The 15,519-nt window shown below is 39.0% G+C and overlaps 1 protein-coding gene across 1 annotated transcript in view; it reads right to left on the bottom strand.

The window, feature by feature from the left end:
* Window positions 1–15,519, bottom strand: part of Epm2a (EPM2A glucan phosphatase, laforin) — a 46,779-nt gene that overhangs the window by 6,157 nt on the left and 25,103 nt on the right. Inside the window, exon 3 of the mRNA XM_090338003.1 lies at window positions 3,584–3,825. Within this exon, the coding sequence (XP_090194129.1) occupies window positions 3,584–3,825 (242 nt within the window). The remainder of the gene's footprint in view (window positions 1–3,583; window positions 3,826–15,519) is intronic.

Below are 15,519 nucleotides of genomic sequence, written 5' to 3'. Positions count from 1 at the left end.
TTTAGATTTCCTGTACTAGTTCCATGCAGACCTTAATGTGAGAAGAAAAATTTCCATTGGTTAAAAAAATAGTAATATCTCAAGAAAAGGCAAAGATCCAAAACTTTTTATGTAAAAGATCCCAGATTTTAAATGTTGGCAACTGAGTTGAAAATTTATAAATCTTATGTAGGTCAAACAAAATACTCTACCATCTGTGTTTCTTACTTTGGAATTTAGAACAGGCTTGGGGCTCAGTAGATGTTCAATAAACATCCCTTAAGTGCACGGATAAGAAGAAGAAAAAAATAATAAAAACATCCAAACAATACAGAGTCACTGCTTAGATCATCCTAACACAGTTTCTGGTTCACAATTGGTCCACGCAGATCTCATTCTGGAATGACAAAAGCATCCTAAAGATGAACCATGTATTGAGCACTTCAAGGTTCTGAAACAGGGTTAGTTCACTTGGGCAGATAATATGGAACCCCCGAAAGCATCAGAGGCTAAGACAGGGAGGTCAATGGTCCCTAGAGGAATGTTTTATCTACAGCTGACCTTGGATGCACTCTTTTATGGCTCAGTTTTCAGCCTTTCTAACACATACACCTTCCTTACTACAGGAGCAGATATATGGCTAAGAATATTATTGTTTTATTTGAGCCTATCTTTTTTCCAGCTAGAGATAATATTGAATAAGGTCCATTTCTATCTATAACAACTTTGGGAAGGAACTTAAAATTTAGGACTGATCCCATAGTCCTAGCTTCAGGACTTTCATCATCCTTTCATGTCAATTGCCTGCCTCTATTGTTATAAACCAGTGAGGTAGAAATCACAGAGTTTATTTTCCACTGTGGGAGCTACTAGGTGAGTACCACACTGTTTCTCCGTGACTACATAGCTGGTGCCTAGGTGTTCTGCCTGGAGTCTGAGCTCAGTCTGTTGAGTGAGTGAGTGAAAATCACCGTGGTTATACCTACAAAGGGTGTCTAAGGACGCTGAGTGTCACTCTAACTCGTTCAGGAGGCCAGGCCAGGCTACACATCACACACAGCTCTGCATGAACCGAGGTCAGAATTCAGTCTGAATTCTCTCCATGGGAAAGATGTTTCAATGAGAAACTTTGTTCTGTTCAGCATTTTGGATTTGGGAGATGTTCATTTTTCAGGAGAATGAGACTAAGCTTTAGAAAGCAATAAAGAAGGAAAAGAAGAAGCAAATCTAAGCCATCCCCATCTGCAGATGGCTAAGTGGACAAGAAAGATCAATAACACAATTGATTGTCACAGATCTGTGACAAGCAGCACAGTCCATCCTACCAGCCTGTCTCCTTCCCAGAGTTAATCTGACAGCATGATGCTCGAAATGCTTCAAAATGGATGCTTGCTTTTTCTTTCCTCTAGAGTTCTAAAAATATTCTGCTGGTTTAATCTCTGTGTGCATTGTGCTGTTGTTATGAGCAGCATAGATTAATCTATTGTAAAATGTTCCTGTCAGTCACGAGTAAGGAGTGGGTATTAACTCTTTCATTACTCCTCTCGGGTAAACTGAACCAAAGAAATCTTCTATTTGATCTTAGCGTTTCGGCCTGTTTCAGGTGAGTGCTTTCATGTCACTGTCACTTGTGCTGCCACACTATCTGCGCAGGTGACCACTACAGCATAAACTGTTATCTACATCTGGAATATGGTGATCTACTAACCCCACCCATGGGTTGAAGATAACTGCAATAGTTCCTTGAGCACAAACCTCTGTCAAGCATCTGCAGAACCCTCAGTGCTTGGATGGTATGGTAGCTCATTCTTCTCTCAGCCTGACTCCCATGGCACTCCAGCTGATAAAGATGCAATGGAATCTTTACGAAAGCAGCCTTCATCATACTATCCAAACAAGTGACCAGAGTAAATGCAACCTACTTTTCCCATTCCTGGAGAAAGAACAGAGCTCTGAAGACTAAATCAAGCTTCTTTGTACCAGATTACTCAAAGGAATAACCAAACTATCCATAAGTCTCCCCATCTCTGAGAATAAAAACTAGACCCCCATCTTCAATAATAAGGGGTCCAAAGTGGCCAAAAGCACCAGTTGAGGTCCAAAAGAGGCCAAAAAGGCAGCTTCCCCGTGGTCCTCAAGGCATGACGTCTTTCCAATCATGGACTCTTTGAGAAATAAGCACCCTCCCCTGCAGCTTGTACGTTTGTGTAACTCCAGTTCTCCGTAACAGACTGAAATTGTGTCCATCTGTGGAATGTGCCTGAAGAATGTGTTGGGGAATGTAGAGAGACGTTTCAGTCCTGTGTCTGGGGCGATTCTCTCAATCAGACTGCAGGTCTTGAAGTCCAGGCTGGACTGGGCAGGAGGTTTTTGTGAACAGGAAGTCAAGCTTACTTAACTTTTTATACCTTACTTTCTTCCTCCATAAAGATAGAATTTACTACAACGTCTGCCCAGAGCCTTCTTGTGAGAATTAGATAAATCCATGCATGCAAGTTGCCTGGGAGAGTATTTGATGGGGGGAAGAGAGGAAGGGTTGGTGGTACAAAAGTTTACTGGCTCCCTACCTGGACTTCAATGCCTGATGCCTTCTCCCCAGAAGGAGCAGCTTACCAAGCTGCCTCCGCCTATGAAATTTCCACAGCTCTCTGCTGCCCCCTGCTGACACACCATCAATACTATCAGCAGAACATAGAAAATACCCTAATCTACAACCAAGCTGAAATACATATTGTCTCTTTACAATCCCATTCTTCTGTGTAACTATTCCACTAAATAGATCCTTCCTCCATTCACATCTCCCTGTCCAAGTTAAGCCCGAAGGAAATGCATTTGCCTGGTCTCCCTGTGCTCCTCCAAAGCTCTTCCTCTGCCACAGCACATTTTTCATTCTGTCACATCCATTCTTCTCTTCGTGGTAGTAAGTTTTGAACTCATCTCTGCCTTTAAGTCAGAAGTCTGCCTCCCCCAGCTGCACAGGAATAGCCACACTGTAACTCCCTGTTGGCAAATCCTCCAGTCCAGTACTTGCACAGTCAGTGAGACCAGCACATTACCTCCCACCTTCCTGCAGTCATCTCAGCCCTTAGCTCAAACCTCACTTCCTAAGGAAACCTTCCTAGTTATCTGTGTTCTCATCACGATATCTATGTCTCATTCTAGCACGGAAACACACCATACCTTTCCATTTCCATTTTTACCTGTGCACTCAGTTCTGGCCTTCCCTACAGGACTACAAGGCTTCGTGATGACATTGTGACAGCCTTTCTCCACCATCCTGTTCACAGCATGTAGACTAGAGTTACACGATGAGTGCATATTTGATGAATCCAAAATGAAGAAAGCCAGAATAAACAGAATCTGAGTCGAAAGTAGATATTCAATATATTAATTCCCACACATTACATTTACTCCATTTCAACCTTTCATATTTAAGATAGTGAATTACAGCTAAGTAGGTAGATGGATATATAGCTACATAGGTACATAGATAGATAGATAGATAGATAGATAGATAGATAGATAGATAGATAGACAGACAAACAGACAGACACAGAGTACTAGGTTCCTGAAATGCATTCAGTTCAGATTCAGTCGTCCTTACCTTCAGTGCTCATGTCTGCTGTAGGCATCCAGATGTAGGCCAAACCTTCTTCCTTATACAGTTTTATCATGGTGTCTGGACTCATGGGTTCTGGGTAGCGGTTACAGCCCGCGGAATTCTGCACGATATCCCATTCAGTCTGGAAATTCATGACAGCTGTAATCCCCAGTTCATGCTTCAGCTTGATGGTGACATGTTCTACTTGGCGAGGACAGCTACCCAGCCAGATATTTGGCACAATTCTAATGAGAACACATGGAGTCAAGCATTAGCATTGTGGGTCTAATTTGATGTCCAAGAAGTGTTAAAATATAATCCGCCTTGCAATCTGGCAGAGGAAAGCCTGCATTGTACAGGGATATGAAGGACAATGTTATTATTGTTGAAAGAAAAGACATATTGATGTTGTTGCTTTGAGGAAAACAATGAATTCAATTAGCTAGAATGTTGGAATGCATTAGCAAATCTCATCAGATGGCCGCAGTGCCTTTTGCCCCTCCCACCTCAGGCTTCTTTCAATGACACGTGGTTAATTACCCAGTACACTGGAGGTAGCAAAATGTCTGGTGCTGCTTCTCTATAGTAAGTAAGCTTGAATAAATCCATTCCAAAGAGAATAATCCTACACCTTTAAAAGTGTCTTTTTATTCAGCTTATCTTACCTCTAATCATGTTTTGATGTCAGTGACAGTTTAAGCAATTTTTAAAATAAGAATTTTTAGGTGAAAAAAACAGTTGTTAATGTAGGATGTTTAGAGACTAAAAATCATATTTAGGTACTTCTAATGTAAGACATACCAAAATACAACGACATAATAAATGAATGAATGTTATGGCTATCTTACAATTGAATTGTAAAAGACATTATAATGTCTCCAGAGAACCATTTTGTGAATAATTTACCATAGATTATGATTGGCATTGAGAATTTCTGGTTTCTCTAGCAGAGATAATTTAGAAAGGTCAAAGATAAGTCACTGTACCAAATGGACAGTGACAACTAAACCAGAGGAGGTTTGGAGGCCTGTGGCTTAAAAATAAATTTTCAGGCTGGGAGCATAGCCAGTGGTAGTGTGCTCGCCTAGCACACATGAAGCCCTGGGTTTGGTTCCTCCTTAGCACATACACAGAAAAAGGCAGAAGTGAGCTGCAGTTCAAGTGGCAGAGCACTAGCCCTGAGCAAAAAGTATTCAAAGACATGCCCAGGCTCTGAGTTCCAGGCCCAGGACTGGCATAGATATAGATATAGATATAGATATAGATATAGATATAGATATAGATAAATTATCCCTAATTAGTTCTACAAAGGAATTGCAATCCAGCATACCAGTCTGTGAGTACAATGCTTGTTGATCAATGTCATCCCTTTCATGTTTCTCCCCAATCTTTCCCAATCCTATCCATTTATCTAGTTCCATTTGTTTTTGCCAGTCCTGGGCTTGAACTCAGGGCCTGAGCACTATCCTTGGACTTTCTCAAGGCTAGAGCTCTTCCACTTGAGCCTCAGCACCACTTCCAGCTTTTTTCTATGTATGTGGAACTGAGGAATCGAACCTGGGTCTTCATGCATGCTAGGCAAGTACTCTACCATTAGGCCAAACTCCCAGCCCCTAGTTCCATTTTTATATATTTACAATGACTATCCCAAGTGCATTTTCCCACCCTTCTTTGCTTTGCATTCATGTCACATGAGGTACTTTATAAAAACAGCTATTACCAGAATCTTTCAGAGACATATTCTTACCATGGGTTTTGAATAAGGCCTGTGATTTCATGGATCATTTGTCTTTTCCGTTTCTCTAAGAAATTTACCAGATTATTCAATCATATTTCAGACTCACAGCTTAGAAGGTACCTTTGCATGCAAGAAAACATAGATGGGTGGATAGATTAGATAGATAGATAGATAGATAGATAGATAGATAGATAGATAGAGATAAATATCTCACTAGTCTTTCAAAAGCAGTATGTTTGAAAAGGAGAAAACATGGAATTTCTCAGTGTTACCATATGTACACATAGATTTAAGTCCACATATCACTCTACACAAACAATTTCAAGATTGCGAATCACTCCTAGAGAGAAAGTAAGAAACAAGGGAGTAGTTACAACAGAATAGTTGAAAGACTGTGTGTCCATGTGTTTAATGCATGAGGTGTTCTGAAAGCTCAAAACCTGAGTGCCAGAGGCTCATACCTATTATCCTACCTACTCAGAAGGTAGAGATCTAAAGATCACAGATTGAAACCAGCCTCTGCAAAAAAAAGTCTGTGAGACTCTTATCCAATAAACTATGCAGAGAAAGCTGATTTGGTGCTATATTTCAAATGATAGATCACTAACCTTGAGCAACAGAAGCTCAAGGGTAGTGCCTAGGCCCAGAGTTCAAGCACAGGATCAGGAAGAAAAAAACTAAACAGACTTGTGGGTCATGACAAGTATTTATTGTGTTTGTAAAAAAGAACAAATTCTATAGAAAAAATTATAAACTTAAATTTTTTTACTATTTCTGCTGAGATTAAACCAAACTACATCTAAATAAAATTCATCATAGTAATGTTACAATTTAACTGAACACAAGGGGAAAGAAATGGATGGCTGCCAATTTTGGAGTTTGCTTTCTCAGCCTGCATCTCAAAATCAGTGTAATTCATCTGAGGGAGTGTGGACCTGGGGTGCAGGAGGCACACCTCAGCACCACCCCATCTCTTCCACCTGTCAGCCCTGGAGCCCAGCAGGTACTGAAGCGAAAGACCAGAGCTGCTTGCCTACCTCAGCTGTCAGGCAAAGGAGGCCTCCCTGCTAACAGTGAGGACCTCAGCTAGAGTGAACACCACGCACGCTGCAAAAGTCACCATGGGGGACTGATGGGGGCAACGAAGATGGAAGACAGGAGACGCGTCCACTGTATGGGCTCAGCAGCAGAGATGCCCTCATTAATGCCTATGAGAAAGTGCAGAATAACCTTTTCCTAAAGGTGAGCATTACCATTATGTTATGTCCACAGGAGAAATAAAAAGACTAGAGAGAAACCACAGAAAATGGTGGAACTGATGTATAAGAGCCCAGTTATAGAATTACAGTGCCATCTTCTTTGACATACCAGCATACCACCATTCCACAAACAAAATAAAACAAGAAAACACACGAGGCTCTTTCAAAACCCACCGAAGAATTTAGTAGGAAAATACAAAGCAGTATTTTGTTGGTTAGATAAGTGTGCCACATTTAACTTACTTAATATTTTGTGGGTGATTTCATGTGAAATTAAAATGTGACCTGGCTATTGACTAATAAGTTTAAAAAGTGTCTATCAGTCCTATAGTTTGGATCTCATTTAGTGATAAAGCAAGAGAAACATAAAATGTCAACATCTCATAAGCTCTAAGTTTCAGGAGTTCATACAGCTCCTTCTGCTTAAAATCTATCCTCTGGTATACAGTGTCAACTTATTAATGACTCCAATATTATTACTATTAGTATTAGTAGTATTAGTATTAGTAGTATTACTATACTAATCAGTTACTTTTGTAAAACATCATTTATTATCCTTTCACATGGGTCACACGATACAGTGTAAATAAAACAAATGGAGATGGCTTTAAATGACCATACTGCTTTTTTTTTAATGTTACATAGTTGATAGCCAGATGATGCAAATAATTTTGCTCTAATGTCTTTATATAACCCTATTTCTATCTTATTAAATTCCATATAATTAAGTCAATTATGAAGACCCCCCCAGATTTTATGTGGTAAAGTCTTAACACCATCTTCTCAAAGGGTGGCCTTATAGGGAGGTAGGGTCTCTACAGAAGTAATCAAGTTAATCTGAGCTCCTCCATCCACTTCAATAGGACTGCTATTCTTACAAGGCAATAGTTGGAAACAGACCAAAGGAAGACAATGTGAAAACATGGAAAGAAGACAATCAACTGCAAGTAGGCCAAAGAGGCAGCCTGCAACAGCGCTTTTTCTCTTGCCACTCTTATGGAAACTTTTAGACACATGGAAATATGAAGCTGCACAGTTCTCTGCTGCAGTCCACCTACATTCTGGGCCTCTGTAATGGCAGCCGTAATAGACTAACAAAGGTGTACACATTCAGGTTTAAAATATATCCATCCAATCATCCAGATTCTTCATGTGGCAATACACAGATGCACTTAAGGTATTTGAACAGGAATTTGTCTGATTTTACAAATGCTCCTACTGTGTGTGGATAGCACTCAAATTACTCCTATGGACACAGTACAACGCCCACAGCTCTAATCCATCATCCTTCATTCAGCTTCTCCCGTGAACCCCTTCCACCTGGGGGTAAACCACCACACCCTTGACTAAACCCTTCCCTTCGGGCTTTCTTGCCAATGCCTCCATTCAGGCATCTCATTTTAATGCATGCAGTAAAGTGTTTGCCCCCCTTTATGTGCCTTTCAAAAAGAGACTTCAATGGAAAATCACCCAAAATGTATAAAAGTACAATATCTAAAAGTCACAGTGGAGGGTTAGGCTCATGACTTACTTTTTTTCTTTTTTCTTTATATCCCTAGTCATCTATCATGAAACGCTCTCAGTCCATTAGCTTTTCATTTGCTTTTGAGATATCTCACTAACTTTTGCTTAGGCTATCCTTAGATCACAAATTTACTACCTCCTCCTCCCAAGAGCTGGGGCCACTGGTGTGTACTACTGTGCCTAGTACTACAATTTCTTAAGGCTCTTGAGTCAAAGACAATTTGTCCTTCCTGCTTTGAAGCATTTGTTACCCTGGAATTTTAGTTACTATGCCATATTACAGAGTATGGTGGTAAAATCACAGTTCACTTCTTAAAAGTCAACCACAACACAAAGACTAGGACACACAAGTTTGCCACTTCAATTAGTTCCCTTGACTTGAATTTAAACAAAATATTCCACTAAAATATTCTCTTGGTGAGTTCATTTTGTTCCCAGTGCTGAGTCTCCTTTGAAGGAGTAAAATGTCATCTTTGAAATTTTTCCACATAACGAACTTGAAAGGACTTATTTAAAATTAATCACTTGGCATAATAAATTGGGAACAACAGAAGATCAAAGAAGTAATAAAAAATTAAACATGGGTAATTTTATTTGTTTTAAGATCATTCTGCCTGTTAAACAAATACATAATGAGGCATGTTTATCTAGGTTCTTTTTTTCTTTTTTGCCAGGCGTTCAAAGCATACTTTTACTTGAGCATGCATAGTCTGAGAGCAGTCAGTAAATATCAATTTACTGAACTTATAGAGGACAAAATCAGGGAATTAAAAGAGAGCCATAGGGTATCTGGACCTCAGATTCGACAAAAAGGGGTTCCCTGAAACAGTGATTCTAAATCTGAAATCTAACACAGGAAAAGGGTAACAGGATCAAGACACAGTGTCCTCACAAACTGACATGTTGAGTTTAAAATCCCCTTGTACAACTACTTAATGATAATAGAAATAGATCAAATAAATGCAATTACGTTTTTTAGAAAGAAAGAAAAGTGAAAATAAAATTCAATCCAGAAGCCAGACAGCCAACACCTACCAAGTGCCAGCTGACACAATGCTATTTCACAGACAGTTGAACGTACACTTGCTTTCTAGGTCTGTTCCAAATTGCCTTATTAGGTCATTACAGGCATCTACTGATTCTGTCTGTTACACTCTAGATTTCCAGTTTATTGTCACTATGCTTCTGTCTCCTCTGTGTTCTCTACATGCCTTCTAAGTGTAAATGTTTCTCAGAGTTCCAAACTGGTCTCTCTTCAGTTGTTACATTCCTAGATAACTCATTAGCATAGCTGCTTAAACTACCATCTATAATGCTCACAAATTCCAAATTACTTAACTCAGATCTCAACTGGAAATTCCCCCTGTATCAACTGAACTCATCTGTGCTAACTTTCACTCTTTGCTTCCTACCCACAAACCTAATTCTTCTGAATTTTTCCCCATCTCCATAAATGTCGCTGCAAGGTACCTAGTCACCTAAACCAGGAAATTTAACGTGGATTCTCCCTCTTCCTTCCCTGTCCCATATCCATTAGCCTAGACATACGAGTCAATATTCTGAATTGTTGTCAGTTGTCAATGCTTTCCTTCAGACCCTCAGCACTCAAAAAGTGATTGATACCAACAGCTTCTTAAGTGACCTCCCAGCCTGTCATCCTTTCCAACTTTACCAGGGTGCTCATTTAAAACAAATCACAGCCAAAAGCCAGTGGCTCATGCCTTCTAGCTACTCAGGAGGCTGAGATCTAAAAAGCATAGTTTGAAGCCAGCCTGGGCAAAAAAAAAAGTTTATGAGACGCTTTTCTTCAATTAACCACCTAGATAACACAAGTGGAATTGTGGCTCAGAATGGTAGAGTATTTGAACAACAACAAAAAAAAACACTCAATAAAAGCATCCAAGCCCTGAGTTCAAGCCCCACAACCAAGCTGACCCCCTACCCTAAAAAACAAAAAAGAATCATACACTCTGCTGGAAGCACAGAGCTGATGACTTGTCACTTTCTGTGACATCTCAATGCTTTGACCTACTCATCTGGAATAAGACTTCCATGGACATCTCTAATCCCACATCACCATGTGAGCATAAGATCTAAGGGCAATGTTTGCATTTGTTGGAAAAATTCCATGCCTTCTGCTCTCCTTGTCTTCTGCACAGTTCATATTCTGATTACGCTAAGGTCATCTTCCTTGATTCTCCATAGGTTCACTAAGCTCCGTCTTACATTTCCATGATAGCTCTGCAAAAAAATTATATAACTTTAGTTCAGGCTCCTGTCTCTTTACTCTGAATGCTTGGTTTTCTAAGAACTTCCTCCTCACAGTGAGTTCCTACAAACTAGAATAGTGTTATGCATCACCATATCCTTAGAACTTAACAGTGTCCTCATTGCATCCATTAAAAGCCAACAGATGGTTGAAAGAACAAATGAAAGAATGAAATACAATCTGTAGAAATAACTTTACTAGCTGGGTGCCGGTAGCCCATGCTTGTAATTCTAGCTACTCAGGAGGCTGAGATATGAGAATCACAGTTCAAAGCCAACGCAAGCACAAAAGGCAGTGAGACTCTTATCTCCAATTAACTACCAGAAAACCAGAAGTGGTACTGATGCCCAAATGGTAGAATGCTACCTTGAAGAGCTAAGGACAGTGCATAGGCCCAGAATTCAAGCCCAAAGACCAACAAAAAAAGAAGAAAAATAAAAGCTTGATTAGCCAAAGATATTTTAGCTGGTTCTTTCAACCACTAATTGAACAGCTTTTCTATAACTTTTACAAACGGTGATGAAGACATTTTCAACTGTGTTATCCCAAGAATATATTTAATAAATTATCAGTTGAATTTAGCTTGAAAATAAAACTTTTCTCTACAGGCAAATATAAAAGCTTTTTTAGTGAGAATATAAAACTATGTAGCTCAGTGTGTTCCTTTTTGTGTCTTAACTGCCAAAAAACTTAAATATAGTGTTCAATAGTAGTAATTAGACCGTCTCAGGTGCTTCTAATTTTTATTCTATTTGTTCTTATAGACAGACTGTTTTCTATCCTAAGTGCTTCTATGTATACAACACAATAGCTTTTCCAAAGTCTTCTATTATAAATAATTTTATATTTGTAAGCAGGTGGAGAATGGTGGGAAACTCAACAAAACAATTATTTCTTTCACTTTCCGTAGTTTCCATCAAGACATAAAGGTAGAGACTTTATTGAGTCAGCTAGTTTCATTACATTTCAGAATCCTTGAGTCTTAGTTTGATTCTGCAGACATGCACATCTATTCAAAGATCTCAATCACACAAAATGGACTGAATATTATAATAGGCATTATAATTCATCTGTAAAAATTATATACATGACATATATTTTATATTACCTATCATGCATTAAAAATTATAACCCATGGACAATAACACTAAGTTTCTTTCATGCTATGGATTTTATGTATTAGCTATTAATCCAAGTGGATGCTCTCAAAAGCAAAACCAAGTGAAATTCTAGAGTAGTGCTTAAAATCATGGGCTTCATTTTGGAATCTCTTGAAGGTTTCCATGGAAATATTTCTGTCAAATTCCCAGTGAAATCAGGATCTCTGCAGTGGTGGGAATGGCTTCAAGGGTCTTTATTCTAAGCTCTCTTAATGATTCTAAGGGACGTGAAGGCCTAGAAATCACTGGGGTGGAGCCTGAGAGAGGGGTCGAGATGGAGATAAAGATTTGTCATCTTTACAGTTGGCCTTACAAAATATAACCACGAAGCTATACACCACTGAAATAGACATATAACATGTAATAAGACTGAAGCAGTAATAAAGTGCCTTTCAACAAGGAAATGTCAAGGACTCAATGGATTCACTGCCAAAATTTGTTGGACTTTTAAAGAAAACAAAGTGGTGTCACTACCATTCCAGTGTGTTCATACAACAGAAATGGGAGTAACACTATAAATTTATCTCTATGAAATCAGCACTATGCTTGTTCCAAAACCAGAAAAGGACATAACTTATTCAAGAAAAAAGAATTACAGGCAAATTTATTTTGTGGACATAAATGCAAAAGTTCTTAATAAAAAAAAAACTTTCAAACCCAATTCAACAACACTTTCTCAAAAACATCATACACCTATCTATTGATAGGTATATATATATATATATATACATACATACATATGCATGTTCTGGTTTTGTTTGATTCTCATAAGTCAGGTCTTAGCATCCTAATTCTAGAGGTAAATACCCCAAGTCATATCAAGTTTAAGGAAATTCTCTATGCCCTCTCCACAGTTGAGCTTGCAGTCAAATTTCTTGTTTTTCTCAGTCTCAGAGCTTCCATTGTGTCTCACCAGTCAGGAATTACTTCTAAATCCAAAGAAATGTTACACAAGGTTCTGATGACTGAGATTTTTTTAATTTACTATGCTAGATCACAGGCTACCTTTGAGCAAAGATGTTTCTCTTTTTTTTCCTACTAATAGCCTTTTGATTCTCTACAAGCTTAGCTCTTGGATGGGGTAAAGGAAATTTAAAGAAAGGAAAGATGAGATGAAGTAAGGAATCTGCCAGAATCTGGCACAGATGGCAACCCCATAACGTTCATCTTAGGGGATGAATTCAATATGAGTAGAACACAGGAAGCTATTAAAGAATAGAGAAAAGCCGCACTGTTTGAAAATGGCAGCTGCAAACCTTCTCTCTTGTATTCCATAGCTAGCCAGCTTTTCTCAGCCAAATGTAAATTACAAGAAATATAATTTAGTGTTTAGAAAATATGCCTAATTTGCCACCAAAGCTATACAATTTTTCCTGGAGGAGTGAATCCTGCATCAGCTTTCTAAAATGATGGTGATTAAGATGACTACAATACACTTTGACTGTTCCTTTCCTTTCATTATCTGCTGCACCCTGATGACAGGTAATTACGCTTTGGTGGATTTTCCTCTTAGATGTAATTTGGATCACTTATGTAAGATGCTCAGAAGGGAGCTGACTTGTCGACTAAAGAGAACACCTGCTTCAATCAATGCAAAGGAAGCTTCTCTTGAGACCCTCTTCCTCCACTAGCAACACACAGTACTAATGCAACCTGAAATACGGAGTGATGTATCCATGAACTGCCTTCTTTAGACAGTGTTTCATTTAAAAGAAATCAAGATTTGTATGACATATTACTTTGTATTTACATAAGAAACAAAAGGAAGGTCAAGAATGTGAAATAATCAAGAGAAAAATACTGAGATTTAGTGACACATAGTCCTTTTGTTCCTTAGCTACTCAGCTACTTAAACGACTCATAATTTGCAATTGTGATATTTCATAAAATAGGTCAAAAGAGACTACAAGAAATGTATGTATGTTTGCCACATATTTTTCTGTGCATGAAACTTCACTTGTCTTTGGTATGAAAAGTAGACAACTGGTATGGTACTTACTGTGGCTCATTAAAAAAAGGATGGTCCCAGGGCTTTATTAAAACACTAAATTATTCTATTTCTGACTAGGTCCTGGGACGCTTCATATACATTTTTACAAGACTATTTGTTCTTTTTATGATCTATACAAAGACGGTGCAGCTATTACCTGGATTTTTTACGGTATTCTAACAAACATAAAGAAACACTTTGGCAAAGACAACCATTTGACTTCATTGCATCTTGAGATAACTGTAAGTGAGAAGAGTTTGGAAGATATCAACGCACAGTTCAGGGGATTCACTGCAAATCAGTTGATGAGCTGAAAGGAGGTTTATCTTTGACTACACTTCGCCACCTTCTTTTGCTTGCCATGAATGGGAATCCAATTTCCTAAAGGAAATTATTGAGGGAAAACCCAGCAACGAGTTCATTTGATTATTCACTTTGGAATATATTAAGATTTTTGCATCCTATCTATTTCTGAAGTGTTTACAAGAACGGGTATGTGCACTGTAAAACTATCAAAATGGGGCCAGGAGTTTGGCCTAGTGGTAGAGTGCCTGCCTAGAATGCATGAAGACCCAGGTTCGATTCCTTGGTACTACATACATAGAAAAAGGCTGGAAGTGGTGCTGTGGCTCAAATGGCAGAGAGTTAGCCTTGAGAAAAGCCCAAGAACAGTGCTCAGGCCCTGAGCTCAAGCCCAGGACTGGCAAAAAAAAAATTTAAAAATAAAAAACAAAAAACTATCAAAATGTACCTGAGTACATTACAGGCATATCAGAGTGTGCTGTTGAATTATTTTTAAGAAACTGGATATGACCCAATATCCAATCAGTGGCAAGTACATCTAAATATACAACTCACAATCCTGTCAGTTTTTACAAAGAAAACCACCATCTTGCCTTACACCAACAAGTAGCTTTGTTTTATTTCCTGGGTACATGAACTTCCATTAGGTTGCTTTATCTACAAACAGAAACAAAAGCAAGGAATCTGGAGTCATCTGCAGGTTGTCATGCAACTCTGAAAGAGTACAGCCTAGACTTTTCATCTGGTGTGTTTCCATGGGATTGCCTAGACAGTGGAGAGGAGAAGCCATAGGACAAGCCTATCTCCTGTGCAGATTAAAGGGCTTGTAGCTGCTTTCAATATAAGGATTAGAGGATATTCTCCTTCAAAGTCTTCATACCAAACCTTTGATATTGTTCCCTAGGACCTTTAGCAGCTCACCATGTAGGAAAGAAGATTAAACACAGAAAAACGCTACGAGACAATAGATAAATTATAATCAATCCTTCAACTAATTGTGTCTGCTCAGATCACAGTTCTTAGAGGTTATTGGCTTTGTGTTAATCAGAAGAAAAAAATGAATGTGGGGTGTGTGTGTGTGTGTGTGTGTTAAGGAAAATGACTTAGTTCAAGGAATTGGCTTAAATGATTGCAGAGGCTAGCAAGTCCATCTGCAGGGTGAGTCTTTAGTATGACAAAGACTGAAGAAGAACCCACTTTGCAAGTGAAATCCAAAGCAATCTGTTAGCCGAATTATTTCTTTTTCCCAGAAAGGACTCTTCTTTCCTGAGGTCACCACACACTAGGGATCCTAATCTGTTTAACTGGCAGTCACCTGTTTCACCTGTTTGATGTGCAAATCTTATCTAAAGGTGCTGCTATGGCTTCAATGTGGATTTAAAAACACACACACACACACACACACACACACACACACACACACACACACACACACAAAACAATTGTGGAGGCTTGGACCCCAGTGTGGCCATGTAGAAGAGATTGGAAGCTGTAAGATGGAGGAGGCCCTTACGTCAACAGAAGTGTTGCCCTTGGAAAGGATTAAGATCGTTCCAGTCCTTTCAAGGAAGGTGCTGTGGAAGTTAGAGCCTGACCTCACCCAGTCTGGTCTAGCTTCTTGTGCTGAAATTCCATCCCTTTCTCCCATCTACACTGCTATCCTCCAGGAGGTGCAGCCAGCTTTAAGGTCCTGGAC

The sequence above is a fragment of the Megascapheus bottae genome, chromosome 8 (assembly GCF_031878675.1).
Source record: "Megascapheus bottae isolate mThoBot1 chromosome 8, mThoBot2.hap1, whole genome shotgun sequence".
NCBI lineage: Eukaryota > Metazoa > Chordata > Mammalia > Rodentia > Geomyidae > Megascapheus > Megascapheus bottae.
The sequence above is the reverse complement of the archived record's forward strand: the minus strand, read 5'-3'. Positions and strand labels throughout refer to the sequence as shown.